The sequence below is a fragment of the Phyllobates terribilis genome, unplaced genomic scaffold, assembly GCF_046119375.1.
Source record: "Phyllobates terribilis strain yellow unplaced genomic scaffold, ASM4611937v1 Scaffold_7__3_contigs__length_470593459, whole genome shotgun sequence".
NCBI classification, from domain to species: Eukaryota; Metazoa; Chordata; class Amphibia; order Anura; family Dendrobatidae; genus Phyllobates; species Phyllobates terribilis.
In genome coordinates, this window is record NW_027362767.1 from 23,037,636 (window position 1) to 23,057,526 (window position 19,891).

Sequence of the window (19,891 nt, forward strand, 5' to 3'; positions counted from 1 at the left end):
GGATCACTTATTTAGGGCGGAGTTTGGGAGCTGCTGATTTTTGCAGGAAGAGGGAGCAGAGCTGACATCATGGTTGGTGCAGGCTGGGGGACACGCACACTGTATCAGTTAGAGACTACAAGTCCCAGCATGTCATGACATTTGTATGCAGGGAGTAGTGGTTTCCCAGCAGCCATGAGCTACAGGTTATATATTCTGCATTAATCATGGTGTGCTATTTTCCTCTGGTATCAGTCAGGGGCAGCGCTCATGCTGATTGGCTGCAGGGGCGGGGTCATTGTTACATAGTTTCTGATCTGTGAAGTGACAATGTTACTGTCAGTGAGGGCAGGGGTCACAGGGGCATCTCCGGGGTCACAGGGGCATCTCCAGGGTCTGGGGGCATTATAGGATTATTCCTGAAAAATCCAGGTATTCCCAATCTATAGGATAGGTAATAATTTGCTGATCACTTGGGGTCTGACTGCTGGGACCCCCACAGACTCTTAGATGTAGCGGAGGGGTGTATGCTCGGCCTCCGCTCCAGTCATTGTCCATGGACTGCCATGTGCAGCAGCTTTTCCATCAGTCCCATAGATAATGGATAGGAGGCTGAGCATACACCCCTCCTCAAAGCTGCACAGCCAAGTTCTCTGGATCTGTGGGGGTCCCAGCGGTCTGACCCCAGTGATCAGCAAGTTACCCCCTATCCAATAGTTGGGGAATACCGTGACTTTTTGTGACTGGCCCTTTAATGCCCCATTTGTGGAATTGCTGGGGTCCTCAGCTGTTGGACTCCCAACGATCAGCAGGTCCATCACCTGTAGATGGAGGATACCTTGATTTTTTTTTTTCCCTTTGGGGATTAACTCTTTAATGAGGTTTCCTAATTTGTATCTATGACCAGTATCACTAGGACCTATCCAGCGGTGTAACCTGTGGTTTACGGGGCCCAAATCTCCCACTGGGGCCCCAACACCCACGGGTCTATACTGGTCTTCTCATATGGGCCAAAGGGACGTTTTAGGTTCCCGGCGTTCCAATGCCAGCGACCCCTGAACCCACTGTAGTAACGCGCCTCGATATATCATTACTTGCTGATTGTAGGGGTAGTGAGGTAACTATAGCAGTCACACTTGTGACCCCCCCCCTGGTCTAGGGGACCCCATAGGCTAGAGGTGAGTGGCGGCTTCAAGGCGAAGTGTCAGCTCTAGGGGTGAGCGGAGGATTCGGGGAGAGGCGTCAGCTCTAGGGGTGAGCGGAGGATTCGGGGAGAAGCGTCGGCTCTAGGGGTGAGCGGAGGATTCGGGGAGAAGCGCCAGCTCTAGGGGTGAGCGGAGGATTCGGGGAGAAGCGCCAGCTCTAGGGGTGAGCGGAGGATTCGGGGAGAAGCGCCAGCTCTAGGGGTGAGCGGAGGATTCGGGGAGAAGCGCCAGCTCTAGGGGTGAGCGGAGGATTCGGGGAGAAGCGCCAGCTCTAGGGGTGAGCGGAGGATTCGGGGAGAAGCGCCAGCTCTAGGGGTGAGCGGAGGATTCGGGGAGAAGCGCCAGCTCTAGGGGTGAGCGGAGGATTCGGGGAGAAGCGCCAGCTCTAGGGGTGAGCGGAGGATTCGGGGAGAAGCGCCAGCTCTAGGGGTGAGCGGAGGATTCGGGGAGAAGCGCCAGCTCTAGGGGTGAGCGGAGGATTCGGGGAGAAGCGCCAGCTCTAGGGGTGAGCGGAGGCTGCAGGATGGTGGGGGCCATGTTAAAGTTTAGTACAGGTAACCGGACCCGGCGCTTTCTAGTGACCCGGCGCTTTCTAGTGACCCGGCGCTTTCTAGTGACCCGGCGCTTTCTAGTGACCCGGCGCTTTCTAGTGACCCGGCGCTTTCTAGTGACCCCTGATAGGCATCTAACATGCTGTGGCTCCGCCAGTGATGTGCAGGTGTCAGATTCAGAGAATAGACTCAGCTGCGCCCTCTTGTGGGGTCCCAGCATCACTCAAGGGTTAGTAAAAAATCTCTGGTTGGGCAGGCGGAGCGCCTCCATCCACAGGCACAGACTCTGCATGCATAGATTGCCCCCTGGTGGTGCAAAGTTAAAAAAATGAAAAAAAAAAAAAAAAAACAAGATGCAGATGACCCCTTTAAACTCGCTGCTTCAGTCATGATAGAATCTAATATTGTGAGATTTGTTATAACTTTACGGTCCTGATTCATTATTTGCGGTTTTTTTCTTTACTTTTCCTTTTTATCTGATATTTATTGACCTTTTTTTGTGCCAAATTCTTCAGAATGACTAAGGGGGGGCTAATGGATTTTGTGCAAAATAGAGATGTCCCGTGGTTTTTTTAAAAATATTTTTTGTGCCATTTTACAGCAGAGTCGCACAATTCTTCAATATTCTGCCCGTTAGTCTAAACCAGGGTTCCCCAACTCCAGTCCTCAAGGCCCACCAACAGGTCATGTTTTCAGGATTTCCTTAGTATTACACAGGTGATGGAATTATTGCCTGTGCAGGTGATGCAATTATCACCTGTGCAATACTAAGGAAATCCTGAAAACATGACCTGTTGGTGGGCCTTGAGGACTGGAGTTGGGGAACCCTGGTCTAAACGATGCAAAAATATAATGAAGCGGCTGTAGAGCTGCAGCAGGGACCGAGGCGAGAACTGCACAGAGTGTGCAACACTAGAAAAGAAACATCTTCATAATGAAACCGCGGCCATGAGGGCGTTATAACCAGAAAATGTCACAACTATGATTGCTGGCTGTGTCTCTCTGGCTCTCGCTCCCCCGCGCTCTCTCCCTCTCTGTGTGGCGGGCGCTCTCTCCCTCTCCCTCTCTGTGGCGGGCGCTCCCCCGCGCTCTCGCTCTCTCCCTCTCTGTGGCGGGCGCTCCCCCGCGCTCTCGCTCTCTCCCTCTCTGTGGCGGGCGCTCCCCCGCGCTCTCGCTCTCTCCCTCTCTGTGGCGGGCGCTCCCCCGCGCTCTCACTCTCTCTCTCTCTGTGGCGGGGCCCCCGCTGTCAGTGAATGTACTTTGTGTGTTTCAGGCCGCGGGGGGTTTGATCTCGGAGAAGTGCGATCTCGCCGTCTTCATAGAGGGGCACTGCGCCGAGCCGTTGTGTCGACAGAGGTTGAAGGTGCTTATTTTTAACCCTTCTTTGGCGCTGCTGTTTGGATGATTGTTAATAAGCACAAAACTTTTAAAACGAATGGATTAGGGGGTGCGGGTTATATGTGTCTCCCTGGGAGTTGTAGTCCCCCTGCAGCTCGGCCTGACTCCTATCTCCTCAGGGGCTGCAGGGACGTTACGGTGCCGTCCGCCGGGCCTGCCCTGACGGCAGCTGCTTCTATAGAGGTTTGGCCTTCGCTTTCCTGGAGTATCTGCTCGGTAAACCCCAGGACTTGCTCCGGTGAGTGGACGCCATTAGTCGCTGACCACATGGATATTTCCAGGGTCCATCCTCAGCTCTTTGCTTTTCTTCGCAGGTTTAGAGAGCGGGTGACACAGAGTGGAAGGGATCTGCTCGCTGCCGGATTCCAGGATCATGTGTATAGACCTCACTATGAGACAGTAAGTCTGAGCCGTGGGGCAGGGGAGGGGGCAAATCTGATTGGCTTAGAGCTCACAGCACTGCTCTGACCTCAGAACAGAAAAGGACCTCCCACTTGGCAAACTTAGAGAGAAAAAATAAACATTTAAAGGGGTTGTCCTGAATTGAGGAAAAACTGCTTTCTTCCCAAAAAACAGCGCCACACCCATGCACAGGTCGTATTTGGTATTGCAGCTCAGTACTATTCACCTTAAAGGGAATCTGTCACCCCCTGGGCGATATCAGACCTCTAATATGGCATACAGGTGATAGAAAGGTAAATCTATACTTACCTGTATGGCCCATAGCAGAGCTCTGATTGCAGAGGGATCTGGTTTTATAAAGTCTATTTTCCAGAGGCTTGGGGGTCCGGGGGACAGGAAGAAATCCCCACCTATGTGCTTACTATTCCCCTAAATCGCTGCCTCTGTGCTAAGTTACCATATTGGCCCTGTGACGTGCCCTGCTCTGCCTCCCCTCCCGCGCATGCGCAGAGCACCGCTCCCCTGGAGCGCGCCTGGTTTCCCTCCGGTGAGTCAGTGACTCGCCGTCGCTTGTGCAATACAAGGCTGTGGCGCAGTACGCAGCCAAACGGGGCCGGAGGGAAACACAGCACGCTCCAGGGGAGCGGTGCTCTGCGCATGCGCAGGAGGGGAGGCAGAGCAGGGCCTGTGACGTGCAGGGGAGGGGGGAATATGGTAATTTAGCACAGAGGCGGCGATTTAGGGGAATAGTAAGCACATAGGTGGGGATTTCTTCCTGTCCCCCAGACCCCCAAGCCTCTGGAAAACAGACTTTATAAAACCAGATTCCTCTGCAATCAGAGCTCTGCTATGGGCCATACAGGTAAGTATAGATTTACCTTTCTATCACCTGTATGCCCATAATAGAGGTCTGATATCGCCCAGGGGGGGTGACTCATTCCCTTTAATGGAGCTAGACTGCAATACCGCACACTGCCTGCAGACAGATGTGGCGCTGTGTTTAGAAGAAAGCTGCCACCTTTTTCTAATCCACTTCTAGAAAAGCCTGAGGATGGATAATGGCTTCATTTTTTTTTTTTTGTTACACTTTAATCATCGTGTAGTAAAAGATCTGATTCCTGTTAGGGATTGAAAACTTTTTACATAAAACCCAAGGGAGCTCTATCGGATGGGTTAGGGTGGGCATCTGCAGGCCGCTGGGAGCAGCAGTTTCAGGACAGGTGGAGCCATCATGTGAAACTAACATTTACATATTTCCCCTTCAAGAACAGCAGGGGGCAGTATTGCAGGGAATGTTTGGCGCCTTGGACCCCTCCAACCCCGGATATTGCACCATTTTTCTAGATGTCCCACCTTCCCCCCCTGTGACTTGTGCTTGGATCTGAACTCTCCTAGTTTCTCAGCCTTGTAGATGTGGTAGCGGGCGAAGGGACAGCAGCAGGCGAAGCGGCAACGGGCGAGGGGACAACAGCAGGTGAAGCGGCAGCAAGGGTCAAGGCAACAGCCAGCAGCCTCCTGGGAGCGTTCAACCATCCGTATGTCTCTGACAGCGTCGTCCGGTACCTGAGACTCGTCACTTCCGCCTTCCTCCGGAGCAGAGCTGAATTCTTCCAGCCGTTCTTAGAGTATGCCTGCAGCATGGAGGACTTCTGCACTCAGGTTCAGCCTCGTTACATGTATATGAGGGGGGGGGGGGGGGTCTTTTCAGATAGTAAAGGATTGGGCAGATGGATTACAATATGCTCAATCCTTTGTTCCTGAGGTGCCTGACTGCATCTCACGCCCCTCGTCCCACTAATGAGGCAATCTAATCCCGCTCATCCACCAGATCTTTCACAATGGGGATCTCACGTGTGGACCCCTGACAGGTGCCGTTGTCAGTGAAGGTCCGAATCCCCTCCATACCTACAGCTCTCTGCAATGTGTGGGAATCTGACCCCCCCCCGTGTCCACTGTCCACACCGCTACATGCCCGCTCGGCAGAAATGAGCATCCATGTGTGTACAGGAGCCGACCGCTTCCTTATACCGTAAACTCTGGTGTCTTCTCTTCCCTGCAGAGCGTGGAGCCCATGATGGCGGTGTGCGACCACATGCAGATCATGGCAGTGACGCAGGCGCTGGATATACCGCTGCAGGTGGAATACGTGGACTCCAGAGACATGGCCATAACCCAGCACGTCTTCCCGGAGGGGTCCTGCCCGTGCGTCTACATGCTGTACAGTGAGGACCACTATACCCTGCTGTACAAGGAGGGAGCCGTCCCCCCTGTGTAGGGGCCGTGGCCCAGGACTGATGCGGGGGTCCTACATCTGCAACCCCAGCCCCTATAGATCTGGACACATAAGATGTGAAACTGTGACCACGAGTTACAATCTGCACCGCAATTTATTAACCCCTTAGGGTTCAGGTGTGGCTGTGGAGTGGGGCAGAAGGACGTCTGAGGGTCTCCACATGCGGGAGCGTGACTCATTAAGTTTGTAGGGGGCGTAACTGCACACAGGGAAAAGATTTATTTTTTCACTCTAAGGGAGGGGGCTGCACAAAGCCCCCAGGGGTCACTTTTGTGTCCAGTCTGTCTGCGGCCCCCCAGAGTTTGTCCCTGATTGTGCAGGAACAGCACCACCTGGTGGCGGCTCCCGGCATCTGCAGTCTCTGTACAGGAATTCTCCCGTCAGGATTTGTGTTTCGCCCGCTTCTCCTTGGCTTTGAGCTCGGACAGTGTGTGCAGGGCGCTCTGCGCGGTGCTGAGGGGCAGGCTGGGCAGGGGCAGGTGGCCGCTCTGGGTCGGGTACTTGGTTTTCATGACGTTCCTGAATACGGGCTGGGACAAGAGTCTCTTCAGCTGCTTCTTCATCATCTTCAGGGCTTTCTGCTTCTGGTGATCTTCTTGTTCATCCAGCTTTCCCCCTAGAAATGAGCCAAACAGCGATGAGTTAATTATTACATCTTGTTCTGATGGTTTGTTACAATGTATCAGTGTGTGAGTGACCCATGTAGAGAGGAGGGTCCCAGGCTGCGACCCCCCCCTCAGCTCTGCACAGGGAGGATAGAGCAAGAATTGTAGAAACATGTTGTGACCTGCAGGGCGGCGCTATGAGACCAGAATACCCCTATAAGTCCTTCTAACTCTCTAAAGTCACTTTTAACCCCTTCCTGACATAGGTCGCACCCGTACATCCTAGATGGGGTGTATGGAGCATCCGCCGGCTCCGACTGCTGCCATGCAACGGGCTTTTTCTTCATTGGGTGATTATTTTTTTTTGTTACTTTATGTATTTGAGCTAAAAAATAAAGTTTGCAATTGAATTTCATTAAAAACTTTGCCCAGTTTGTCTTTTTACAGGCTCTAGGCTGAGCTGCAATTCTACTTTAATGTGGACTAAGCTCATAAATCGGCTCCGAGAAAAAAGGTATAATTGCTTGGGTCGAAATGAGTTCACTGACACGTTCTCAGATGGCTCATTCTGCAGCACAGAGGCGAAACCTCTATAAACGCCGCTGTTAATCTGACCTTTTAATGTCGGCTCCCTCCGATTTTATCAGATCCCGGCCTTCTCATAGCGAGCGCTGCCTAAAGTCAAATCTCTGATTATTCACAGCTCACAGACTATGCAGGAAACTGAGGGTGCGCTCACTGACAGGACGGCTGTGCACTCTGTGGCTGCGGGATCGCGGATTTCTGGCTTCTTTAGGAAGCAACTCGCTGGGTATACTTCTGATTTTAGCAAGCGGCGACTGCAGATTACACACTGTCAAAATTGTTGGTCCCCCTCATTTTATGAAAGAAAAACCCACAATGGTCACAGAAATAACAGACTAAAGTAATCAATTAAAAATCTATGAAAGTCAGACATTGCTTTTCAACTCCAGAAATCGGCCTGGACAGAAATGATGGCACCCCTGAAAATGTGACAAAAGGGACATGTTAAATCAAGTTGTGTCCACTAATTAGCATCACAGGGGTCTACAATCTTGTAATCAGTCAGTGGGCCTGTATATAGGGCTACAGATACTCCCTGGGCCTGTATATAGAGCTACAGATACTCACTGTGCTGTATATAGGGCTACAGATACTCCCTGGGCCTGTATATAGGGCTACAGATACTCCCTGGGCCTGTATATAGGGCTACAGATACTCCCTGGGCCTGTATATAGGGCTACAGATACTCACTGTGCTGTATATAGGGCTACAGATACTCCCTGGGCCTGTATATAGAGCTACAGATACTCACTGTGCTGTATATAGGGCTACAGATACTCCCTGGGCCTGTATATAGGGCTACAGATACTCCCTGGGCCTGTATATAGGGCTACAGATACTCCCTGGGCCTGTATATAGGGCTACAGATACTCCCTGGGCCTGTATATAGGGCTACAGATACTCACTGTGCTGTTTGGTGACATGGTGTGTACCACACCCAACATGGACCAGAGGAAGCAAAGGAAAGAGTTGTCTCAGGAAACTAGAAAGAAAATTATACACAAGCATGTTAAAGGTAAAGGTTATAAGACCATCTCCAAGCAGCTTGATGTTCCTGTGACTACACTTGCGTACAGACCAAAAGTTTGGACACACCTTCTCATTTAAAGATTTTTCTGTATTTTCATGACTATGAAAATTGTACATTCACACTGAAGGCATCAAAACTATGAATTACCACATGTGGAATTATATACTTAACAAAAAAGTGTGAAACAACTGAAAATATGTCTTATATTCTAGGTTCTTCAAAGTAGCCACCTTTTGCTTTGATGACTGCTTTGCACACTCTTGGCATTCTCTTGATGAGCTTCAAGATGTAGTCACCGGAAATGGTCTTCACTTCACAGGTGTGCCCTGTCAGGTTTAATAAGTGGGATTTCTTGCCTTATAAATGGGGTTGGGACCATCAGTTGTGTTGTGCAGAAGTCTGGTGGATACACAGCTGATAGTCCTACTGAATAGACTGTTAGAATTTGTATTATGGTAAGAAAAAAAGCAGCTAAGTAAAGAAAAACGAGTGGCCATCATTACTTTAAGAAATGAAGGTCGGTCAGTCCGAAAAATTGGGCAAACTTTGAAAGTGTCCCCAAGTGCAGTTGCAAAAACCATCAAGCGCTACAAAAAAACTGGCTCACATGAGGACCGCCCCAGGAAAGGAAGACCAAGAGTCACCTCTGCTTCTGAGGATAAGTTTATCTGAGTCACCAGCCTCAGAAATCACAGGTTAACAGCAGCTCAGATTAGAGACCAGGTCAATGCCACACAGAGTTCTAGCAGCAGACACATCTCTACAACAACTGTTAAGAGGAGACTTTGTGCAGCAGGCCTTCATGGTAAAATAGCTGTTTGGAAACCACTGCTAAGGACAGGCAACAAGCAGAAGAGACTTGTTTGGGCTAAAGAACACAAGGAATGGACATTAGACCAGTGGAAATCTGTGCTTTGGTCTGAAGAGTCCAAATTTGAGATCTTTGGTTCCAACCACCGTGTCTTTGTGCGACGCAGAAAAGGTGAACGGATGGACTCTACATGCCTGGTTCCCACCGTGAAGCATGGAGGAGGAGGTGTGATGGTGTGGGGGGGCTTTGCTGGTGACACTGTTGGGGATTTATTCAAAATTGAAGGCATACTGAACCAGCATGGCTACCACAGCATCTTGCAGCGGCATGCTATTCCATCCGGTTTGCATTTAGTTGGACCATCATTTATTTTTCAACAGGACAATGACCCCAAACACACCTCCAGGCTGTGTAAGGGCTATTTGACCAAGAAAGAGAGTGATGGGGGGCTACGCCAGATGACCTGGCCTCCACAGTCACCAGACCTGAACCCAATCGAGATGGTTTGGGGTGAGCTGGACCGCAGAGTGAAGGCAAAAGGGCCAACAAGTGCTAAGCATCTCTGGGAACTCCTTCAAGATTGTTGGAAGACCATTTCCGGGGACTACCTCTTGAAGCTCATCAAGAGAATGCCAAGAGTGTGCAAAGCAGTCATCAAAGCAAAAGGTGGCTACTTTGAAGAACCTAGAATATAAGACATATTTTCAGTTGTTTCACACTTTTTTGGTAAGTATATAATTCCACATGTGTTAATTCATAGTTTTGATGTCTTCAGTGTGAATGTACAATATTCATGAAAATACAGAAAAATCTTTAAACGAGAAGGTGTGTCCAAACTTTTGGTCTGTACTGTATATTATTCAGAAATGTAAGATCCACGGGACTGTAGCCAACCTCCCTGGACGTGGCCGCAGGAGGAAAATTGATGACAAATCAAAGAGACGGATAATACGAATGGTAACAAAAGAGCACAGGATAACTTCTAAAGAGATTAAAGGTGAACTTCAAGCTCAAGGAACATCAGTGTCAGATCGCACCATCCGGCGTTGTTTGATCCAAAGTGGACTTCATGGGAGGCGACCAAGGAGAACACCATTGTTGAAAAAAAAAATCATAAAAAGCCAGACTGGAATTTGCCAAACTACAGGATGACAAGCCACAAAGCTTCAGGGAGAATGTCCTATGGACAGATGAGATAAAAATTGAAGTTTTTGGCAAGGCACATCAGCTCTATGTTTACAGATGGAAAAATGAAGCATATCAAGAAAAGAGCACTGTCCCTACTGTGAAACATGGCGGAGGCTCTGTTATGTTCGGAGGCTGCTTTGCGGCATCTGGCACAGGGTGTCTTGAATCTGTGCAGGGTACAATGAAATCTCAAGACTATCAAGGGATTCTAGAGAGAAATGTGCCACCCCATGTCAGAAAGCTTGGCATCAGGTGCAGGTAATGGGTCTTGCAACAGGATAGTGACCCAAAACACACAGCTAAAAACACCCAAGAATGGCTAAGAGGAAACATTGGACTATTCTGAAGTGGCTTCTATGAGCCCTGACCTAAATCCTATGGAGCATCTTTGGAAAGAGCTGAAACAGTCTGGAAAAGGCGACCTTCACCCATGAGACAACAGGAGCAGTTTGCTCATGAGGAGTCGGCCAAAATACCTGTCGAGAGGTGTAGAAGTCTCATTGACAGTTACAGGAATCGTGTGATTGCAGTGATCGCCTCAAAAGGTTCTTCAACAAAATATTAAGTTAAGAAGAAGAACCATCATTTCTGTCCAGGCCGATTTCATCAGTTTAATTTTTTTAAAAATTCTGTGGAAGCAGAAAAGCAATGTCTGACCTTCATTTGTTCAGTTTCATACATTTTTAATTTATTATTACTTTTGTCAGATTCAAGTTATTTCTGTGACCATTGTGGGGTTTTCTTTCATTAAAGGAGGGGTACCAACAATTTTGACCACGTGTGTGTAAGTATTACTGAGCAGAATTGTGAATGCAGCTCCGGGAGCGTCTGTACTTTATAGTTTCTACCTATTAAGTCATCGTCGTCTACATCCACTTCCAGGGCCTCCGCAGCTTGCTGGATCCAGGAGTTCTGCTGTTTTGCTTTACTGTTGAAGTATTCCACCTTCTCGATCTGCCGAGCCAGAGCGACGCGTTCCTGGAGAGAAGAGATGGCAGCACTCACTAATGACCACTGGGGGGAAATAAGGAGCCCCCAGATACAGGACGTACGTCACTGCTGCATCGCCCCCCAGATACAGGACGTACGTCACTGCTGCATCGCCCCCCAGATACAGGACGTACGTCACTGCTGCATCGCCCCCCAGATACAGGACGTACGTCACTGCTGCATCGCCCCCCAGATACAGGACGTACGACGTACGTCACTGCTGCATCGCCCCCCAGATACAGGACGTACGACGTACGTCACTGCTGCATCGCCCCCCAGATACAGGACGTACGACGTACGTCACTGCTGCATCGCCCCCCAGATACAGGACGTACGACGTACGTCACTGCTGCATCGCCCCCCAGATACAGGACGTACGACGTACGTCACTGCTGCATCGCCCCCCAGATACAGGACGTACGACGTACGTCACTGCTGCATCGCCCCCCAGATACAGGACGTACGACGTACGTCACTGCTGCATCGCCCCCCAGATACAGGACGTACGTCACTGCTGCATCGCCCCCCAGATACAGGACGTACGACGTACGTCACTGCTGCATCGCCCCCCAGATACAGGACGTACGACGTACGTCACTGCTGCATCGCCCCCCAGATACAGGACGTACGACGTACGTCACTGCTGCATCGCCCCCCAGATACAGGACGTACGACGTACGTCACTGCTGCATCGCCCCCCAGATACAGGACGTACGTCGCTGCTGCATCGCCCCCCAGATACAGGACGTACGTCGCTGCTGCATCGCCCCCCAGATACAGGACGTACGTCGCTGCTGCATCGCCCCCCAGATACAGGACGTACGTCGCTGCTGCATCGCCCCCCAGATACAGGACGTACGTCGCTGCTGCATCGCCCCCCAGATACAGGACGTACGTCGCTGCTGCATCGCCCCCCAGATACAGGACGTACGTCGCTGCTGCATCGCCCCCCAGATACAGGACGTACGACGTACGTCACTGCTGCATCACCCCCCAGATACAGGACGTACGTCACTGCTGCATCGCCCCCCAGATACAGGACGTACGTCACAGCTGCATCACCCCACAGATACAGGACGTACGTCACTGCTGCATCGCCCCCCAGATACAGGACGTACGACGTACGTCACTGCTGCATCACCCCCCAGATACAGGACGTACGTCACTGCTGCATCACCCCCCAGATACAGGACGTACGTCACTGCTGCATCGCCCCCCAGATACAGGACGTACGTCACTGCTGCATCGCCCCCCAGATACAGGACGTACGTCACTGCTGCATCGCCCCCCAGATACAGGACGTACGTCACTGCTGCATCGCCCCCCAGATACAGGACGTACGTCACTGCTGCATCGCCCCCCAGATACAGGACGTACGTCACAGCTGCATCGCCCCCCAGATACAGGACGTACGTCACAGCTGCATCGCCCCCCAGATACAGGACGTACGTCACAGCTGCATCGCCCCCCAGATACAGGACGTACGTCACAGCTGCATCGCCCCCCAGATACAGGACGTACGTCACAGCTGCATCGCCCCCCAGATACAGGACGTACGTCACAGCTGCATCGCCCCCCAGATACAGGACGTACGTCACAGCTGCATCGCCCCCCAGATACAGGACGTACGTCACTGCTGCATCGCCCCCCAGATACAGGACGTACGTCACTGCTGCATCGCCCCCCAGATACAGGACGTACGTCACTGCTGCATCGCCCCCCAGATACAGGACGTACGTCACTGCTGCATCGCCCCCCAGATACAGGACGTACGACGTACGTCACTGCTGCATCACCCCCCAGATACAGGACGTACGTCACAGCTGCATCGCCCCCCAGATACAGGACGTACGTCACTGCTGCATCGCCCCCCAGATACAGGACGTACGTCACTGCTGCATCGCCCCCCAGATACAGGACGTACGTCACTGCTGCATCGCCCCCCAGATACAGGACGTACGTCACTGCTGCATCGCCCCCCAGATACAGGACGTACGTCACTGCTGCATCGCCCCCCAGATACAGGACGTACGTCACTGCTGCATCGCCCCCCAGATACAGGACGTACGTCACTGCTGCATCGCCCCCCAGATACAGGACGTACGTCACTGCTGCATCGCCCCCCAGATACAGGACGTATGTCACTGCTGCATCACCCCCCAGATACAGGACGTAAGTCACTGCTGCATCGCCCCCCCGTGGCAGCAGAACACATGACAGCCTCTCTACCTTAATTCCATTCATGCTTTTCGCCTCCACAGGAAACAGCGGGAGCTCGTCCTCCTTCTGCAGAGTCCGGAGGATCTTCCTATAATTCACCATATCATCCGGACCAATCAGAAGCAAACTAAGGCCATCGCTGGAGGCGCGAGCTGTGCGGCCGCTGCGGTGTACATAGGTCTCCGAGGTCCTGGGGATCTGCAAACAAATACGACACCAATATATACACAGCAGAATAGTGAGTGCAGCTCTGGAGTATATTACAGGAGGTAACTCAGGATCAGTAATGTAATGTATGTACACAGTGACTGCACCAGCAGAATAGTGAGTGCAGCTCTGGAGTATAATACAGGATGTAACTCAGGATCAGTAATGTAATGTATGTACACAGTGACTGCACCAGCAGAATAGTGAGTGCAGCTCTGGAGTATAATACAGGATGTAACTCAGGATCAGTAATGTAATGTATGTACACAGTGACTGCACCAGCAGAATAGTGAGTGCAGCTCTGGAGTATAATACAGGATGTAACTCCGGATCAGTAATGTAATGTATGTACACAGTGACTGCACCAGCAGAATAGTGAGTGCAGCTCTGGAGTATAATACAGGATGTAACTCCGGATCAGTAATGTAATGTATGTACACAGTGACTGCACCAGCAGAATAGTGAGTGCAGCTCTGGGGTATAATACAGGATGTAACTCAGGATCAGTAAAGTAATGTATGTACACAGTGACTGCACCAGCAGAATAGTGAGTGCAGCTCTGGAGTATAATACAGGAGGTAACTCAGGATGAGTAATGTAATGTATACAGTGACTGCACCAGCAGAATAGTGAGCGCAGCTCTGGAGAATACCATCTCTATTGGCGTGTGGGGTCTGTACCTGGTAATGCAGGACATGTTGGACGTTGGGAATGTCCAGACCTCGGGCGGCGACGTCGGTGGTGAGGAGAATACAGCTGTAAGGAGAAGATTGTGATTATGGCATCCCTGTCACAAGCTCAGCACACTCCTCTGCTGCTGTGGAGTCTCCTCCTTCCTCTATGTGACGTTTAGTGATAATAATATAGGATGAGAATCGTCACCTTTCCCGTTCTGCGAATCTCTCCAGGTTCTTCAGCCGCTGTTTCTGGTGCATGTTGGCGTGGAGGGGCATGGGGTTACACTCCAGGATGGTGAGGAGAGACGTCAACCGCTTGATGCAGTCGATACTGTTGGCGAACACCATGGTCCTGCCCGGGTACTGCAGCAGGAAGTAGTAGAGGTAGAAGTCCTTCTCGTCGCTGCTGCAGTGGATCTTGGTCTCGGTCAGTGTCTCCACGGTGGCCTGCTTCCTGGTTAGGTCGATCACCTTGGGTTTGCCCTTCAAGCCGATCTTGGCCATCAGACTCTCCAGCTTCCCTTCCTTGTCCATCTTCTTGAAGTTCTTCTTCTGCAAGAGGCGGCTTGGGGCCTGGTGGATGAGGGTCAGGGTGGCGGAAAACACAAAGGTCTGTCTCTGGCGGTTGTAGTGCGAGTCGCTCAGCATCTCCAGCAGCTGCGACAGCTCGGCGTAGTGACCCTTCTCCACCATCCGGTCCGCTTCATCGATGACCAGGCACCTGCAGCGACAAGATACGAGGCTGAACTCATATTGGTCAATACCCAGCATGTCCACGAAGGAAACTGGGGGACAACTGACTTGGAAGCGTCGTCTCACCAAACCCTTCTAGAAGAAGCTATGATAACCCCCATCATTGCGCAACAAGTATATATGGAATTCAGAACTCTAAGCATGGCGGGTGCAAACCCCACAGGAGCTTTTATAGCGGCCATGTTGGTTAACTGCCAGAATCTTATACCAAGTAGTCAATGATGAGGCTCTAAGGAATGTCATGTGCCATGATGGCTGCCCAGAGGGTTTGCCACCAGCCTTTCTTACCATTTTCCTATGGATGTAGGGATATTGCAGTGGTGGATATAAATAATGAAGAACTGACAGACTTGTAATTTAGGTGTCTAGATGAGTAAGGGTTAAAGGGGCTACCTGGCACTGATCCTTTCCACATCAGGAGGCGAGCGCTGCGGATGACAACATGTCTGCACTAATCTGTGGGGACTTGTGCATGATACCAATTGATGCGTCTCAGCAGATGCAACAACATCGCTGCAAACCTCCTGGTGTGGAAAGGAGCAGCGCTGCACATCCCTTTAAAGGCAGCCATACACTTATCACCCAGCTTTTCCTAAAACCGACAAATGTCAGAAAAATCTTCAAGGGGTTTCCATGTTTGGAATATCCGATCGGCTGGATCTTAACGCTGTAACAGAGCCATATTGTTTGTGCTTGTGGGTGCTCTTTAAATAGAAGAACACACCAACATTCATTACGAGACTGGACAGGTCCTGGACCCAATCCCTCCACTCACCGGAGCTTCCGCAGGTTGCACAAGTGCGGGTGTCTCTCTTTAATCATCTCCCAAAGACGCCCCGGGGTTGCAATAACAATCTCCGGCCTCCGGTTTAGCACTCTCTCCTGTTTCTGGGGGGCCATCCCTCCGACCACTATAGCAGCTTTGATCCCTGAAAGGAAAAGCAGTGTCAAATCAGAAGGTCTCAGAAAAAATAAAGCCCTGACACCTCTTCTAACTAAAGGGGATGCATCCTTAAAGGGATTGTCCAGGCTTGGGACTCAAATCTGCAGTTAGTCACTCTATGTGACTGCAGACTTGTGAATCCTCAGTGCGCACTGTCAGGATTGTACGGTGCCAGGAGCAGGAGGTCACGTGACAGCAAGTATGTGATGTGTATACTTCCGGTCACATTCTGAGTGGACATGTCTGGCCTCACTCAATTTACTTATATTGAGCGAGGCCGCGCACGTCTAGTCGGAATGTGACCGCATAATTGTGGTCACGCACCCGGCGTGTGTACTGGAGAACCCTGACTGCGCACCGTGAAAGTCACAAGTCTGCAGTCACAGAGTGACTGCAGACTTGAACCCCTACCCTGGACAGCCCCTTTAAGTCTTTTGAAGAGCCCTGAAGTTCCTACATGTAATGAATATAAAGACTCAGATCTCACCTGTAAATTGCGCGACGGCGTCAATGTGATGTTTGACCTGCACGGCCAGCTCTCTAGTCGGGGTCACCACCAGTCCGAGCAGCGGCCGCTTGGTGTCACTCCGGGGGGCGGTTTCCATAGGAGCAAAGTTGAAATTAATATCGACGTCTTTAACGACCTTCACACAGCCCATGGTTGAGTAATCATCCTCAGGGTCGTCATCTACTTTTTCTGCCTCCCCCTTCATGTCTTTATCAGGATCCTCAGTCCCTTGCATTTCCTTGTCTTCCGCCATCTCTTCGCCGCTCTCCTCCTCCTTCTCTTCTCCTGACGCTCCATCTTCCTGAGCTTTCCTCCATTTCAATATAGAGTGGATCATTGGGATAGCGAAGGCGAGAGTCTTACCGCTTCCTGGAGCGAAAAAAAAAAAAAAAACCTCACAGCATTCATACCCAACAGATGAAGTTTCAAGGGCCGCCGGCTTTATGTGAATAGGACGAGGACTCCACTAGAGTCACCAGGATTCTGCGGCAGAACTGTGGCAATGTGACATGTGGGTGATGTCCATATTTCCCTATAAATGAGCCTGGAGAAAGAGGAGAAACAATCCCCACAAAATACCCACGGAAAAACTTCTCACCATGTCGTAGTTTTTGCAAATTTTTATTCCATGGGGAACCATTGAAACCACCTCTCATTTTCGATAATGCTGTAATGTTGCCATAAATATTTCAGGCCATTCGGTGATTTCTGAAGCTTAACGAAGTTATCCTCTACTTGGACTACTCCTCGTCATCCCCCTCGCTTGGCCCCCATAAAATAATAAAGCTTATACTCCCCTCTCGTGCTGGCACGATTCTCGCGGTGTCGCACTTGCTCTCCCCGGGCTCCCGTGCTGTTGTTGTAACACGTGACCATGGCGCCCAATCAGCGCTGGCGTCACTATCAAGCCTCTTGTTGAATTGAACATGAAGAGGAGTCAGAGATCGGCCGCAGCCGGAACTTCCTCTCCATGTTCGATTTGTCGGAAAGCGGGGAGAGTGACGACAGCGCTGATTGGGCGCCGGAGTCACAACAACCGCACGAGAGGCCCGGGACCATGAGTGCCAACACCATTGGATCGGCGCCAGCACAGAAGAGGAGTACAAGCTTTATATTATCGGAGCCAAACATTTAGATCAAGAAGGGGTTGGCATAGTAGGTGGACAACCCCTTTAAAGGATTATTTCCATCTGGGACTTTTCTGGAAAATCCACAGACACCTCTCCATTTCTGAAGGTTCATTATGAGGATTTACCAGAAAAGTCCCAGATGGACTAATATTATCCATATTTCACACTCACCTGTCTCTGCTGCGCCCAAAACATCCATCTTGTCGCGGATGGCGGGGGGCAGAGCCAGAGCTTGGATAGGGGTTGGAGAGGAAAACCCTAAATAGCTGAGAGCTTGGAGGACCGGAGGTGGAACGTAGAGATCCTTCCAAGCTGAAACGTCCACGTTCTTCCCAGCCGCCCCGGATAATGCCCCCGCCGCCCAGTTCTTTGTCTTCTTTGTGGGTTTGGCGGTTGGAGACTCTTCTTGTGTCTTGGACTCTTTAACTTTCTGCTTTTTCTTCCTCTTTCTCTTCTTGTTTTTCGATGGCTGAGGATTCTTCTCTTCTTCTGCTGCTCCGGCCTCTTCTTCATCAGGCACGGCCACATCACTATCCTCCTTCTCATCTTCTTCCTCCTCCTCCTCCTCTCCAAATATCACTTCCTCCATCTCATCTTCTGACTCGTCTCTCGCTTTCTTGGCTTTCACAATGTTCTTGCGTTTTTTGTTTTTCTTGCGGCTGGTAACGTTTCCCTCCTCATCCTCTTCCTCCTTGTCAGGACCACGTTTCCGTTTTCTTATATCTTTGATCAACTCACTGGACGTCTTGACTAATTTATAGTCTGTCAGTTCCTCAAAGCAGATGATTTCATCAATGTTCTCTTCTGCAAAAAGACTGGGGTCCAGCGCCACTGGCTTCCATTTTCCGGTTACTTTAATGCCTTTCCTCTGTAGCTTTGCCTGGGTCCGGCCGCCATTCTTAGGTTTCTGCGGCTTCATTTCCTTTCAAACCTGAAAAAAACAAATGATTAGACGCGGGTAATGACTGACTGACACGACGGCCCCGAGGCCGCCATACTGGATCGATGCTTTATGACCGGAGAGCCCGAGTACCCCAGCTCAGCCCACAAGGCCATATACGTACCTGTACAGCCTCTGCACAGCAACTGCAGGCTCAAGTCCCCTATGAAGAATAAAAAAAAAAAAAGTCTAATGAAAAAAGGGGTTTTAAAGATAAAAAATTCTAGTCAAACACTTTTCCTCATAAAAAAATAAAACACATTCTGTGTCGCCGAGTCCAGAAATGTCCGAGCTATGAAAATGCTAAATGAAGTAACCGATTAGGTAAAGACTGAGAAAAATAAATGTCAGCTCTGACGCTTCATTACATCCTGTCCGGACAGTCCTCAGCTCAGACTGACACAATGTAGCGACACCTCAGCCATGACAAGTCTCAGCTCAGCCTAGACAGACACAATGTAGCGACACCTCAGCCATGACTAGTCTCAGCTCAGGGAAGGATTTCAGCCCCCTGAGGTGACTATGGTCACCATTCACTGACTGCCAGCAGCGTGCATCCGCACAGACATGCTGGTACTTGTAGTTCCGCACTGACTCCCCGGAGCTGCCCCGTCACCGGCTAATATTTACCTCCGATCTGGTCGGGGACAGGATCAATACTCGATCACCGAGATACACGAGATCCGCAGTTGAAGCACAGAACACGCTGCTCACGAGGAAGTCGCCATTACAGTGTGACGTCATCGGTAAGCGACAGAACAAACTTTATTAACAGCTAAACTTCCGGACACTGGGTGCAGCGCTGCTCATAGCTCCCTCCTGTGGCTCCTCTAGTCACTGCACGACTGAGGCTCAATGTCATGTGCTGCACTGACTAGAGGGAGAAATATCTGTAATGCAAGATACCAAAAAGCTTAGCCTAATTATAGGCACATAGGGTATAGTAACTCATCAAGTGTGTACATACATTACATTACTGAGCCTGTATTATACCCCAGAGCTGCACTCACTATTCTGGTGCAGTCACTGTGCACACACATTACATTACTGATCCTGAGTTACATCCTGTATTATACTCCAGAGCTGCACTCACTATTCTGCTGGTGCAGTCACTGTGTACATACATTACATTACTGATCCTGAGTTACATCCTGCATTATACTCCGGAGCTGCACTCACTATTCTGCTGGTGCAGTCACTGTGTACATACATTACATTACTGATCCTGAGTTACATCCTGTATTATACTCCGGAGCTGCACTCACTATTCTGCTGGTGCAGTCACTGTGTACATATATTACATTACTGATCCTGAGTTACATCCTGTATTATACCCCAGAGCTGCACTCACTATTCTGCTGGTGCAGTCACTGTGTTCATACATTACATTACTGATCCTGAGTTACATCGTGTATTATACCCCAGAGCTGCACTCACTATTCTGCTGGTGCAGTCACTGTGTACATACATTACATT

The 19,891-nt window shown here is 50.5% G+C and overlaps 2 protein-coding genes across 2 annotated transcripts; one reads left to right on the forward strand and one right to left on the reverse strand.

Annotated features, from left to right (window-relative positions):
• On the forward strand, positions 1-6,855 carry OTUB2 (OTU deubiquitinase, ubiquitin aldehyde binding 2). The gene is made up of 6 exons (XM_073638311.1): positions 1-72; positions 3,009-3,098; positions 3,253-3,371; positions 3,448-3,532; positions 4,931-5,194; positions 5,595-6,855. The coding sequence occupies exons 1-6, from the start codon at positions 70-72 to the stop codon at positions 5,808-5,810; spliced, it is 777 nt and encodes a 258-aa protein (XP_073494412.1). The 5' UTR covers positions 1-69; the 3' UTR covers positions 5,811-6,855.
• On the reverse strand, positions 5,923-19,201 carry DDX24 (DEAD-box helicase 24). Its single transcript, XM_073638310.1, has 10 exons — positions 19,046-19,201; positions 18,540-18,578; positions 17,647-18,406; positions 16,325-16,714; positions 15,670-15,823; positions 14,347-14,862; positions 14,145-14,220; positions 13,267-13,455; positions 10,896-11,025; positions 5,923-6,444 (listed from the first exon to the last, which is right to left on the reverse strand). Exons 3-10 carry the CDS (start codon positions 18,392-18,394, stop codon positions 6,209-6,211), a joined length of 2,439 nt encoding a protein of 812 aa, XP_073494411.1. The 5' UTR covers positions 18,395-18,406; positions 18,540-18,578; positions 19,046-19,201; the 3' UTR covers positions 5,923-6,208.
• Positions 19,202-19,891: the final 690 nt, after the last annotated feature.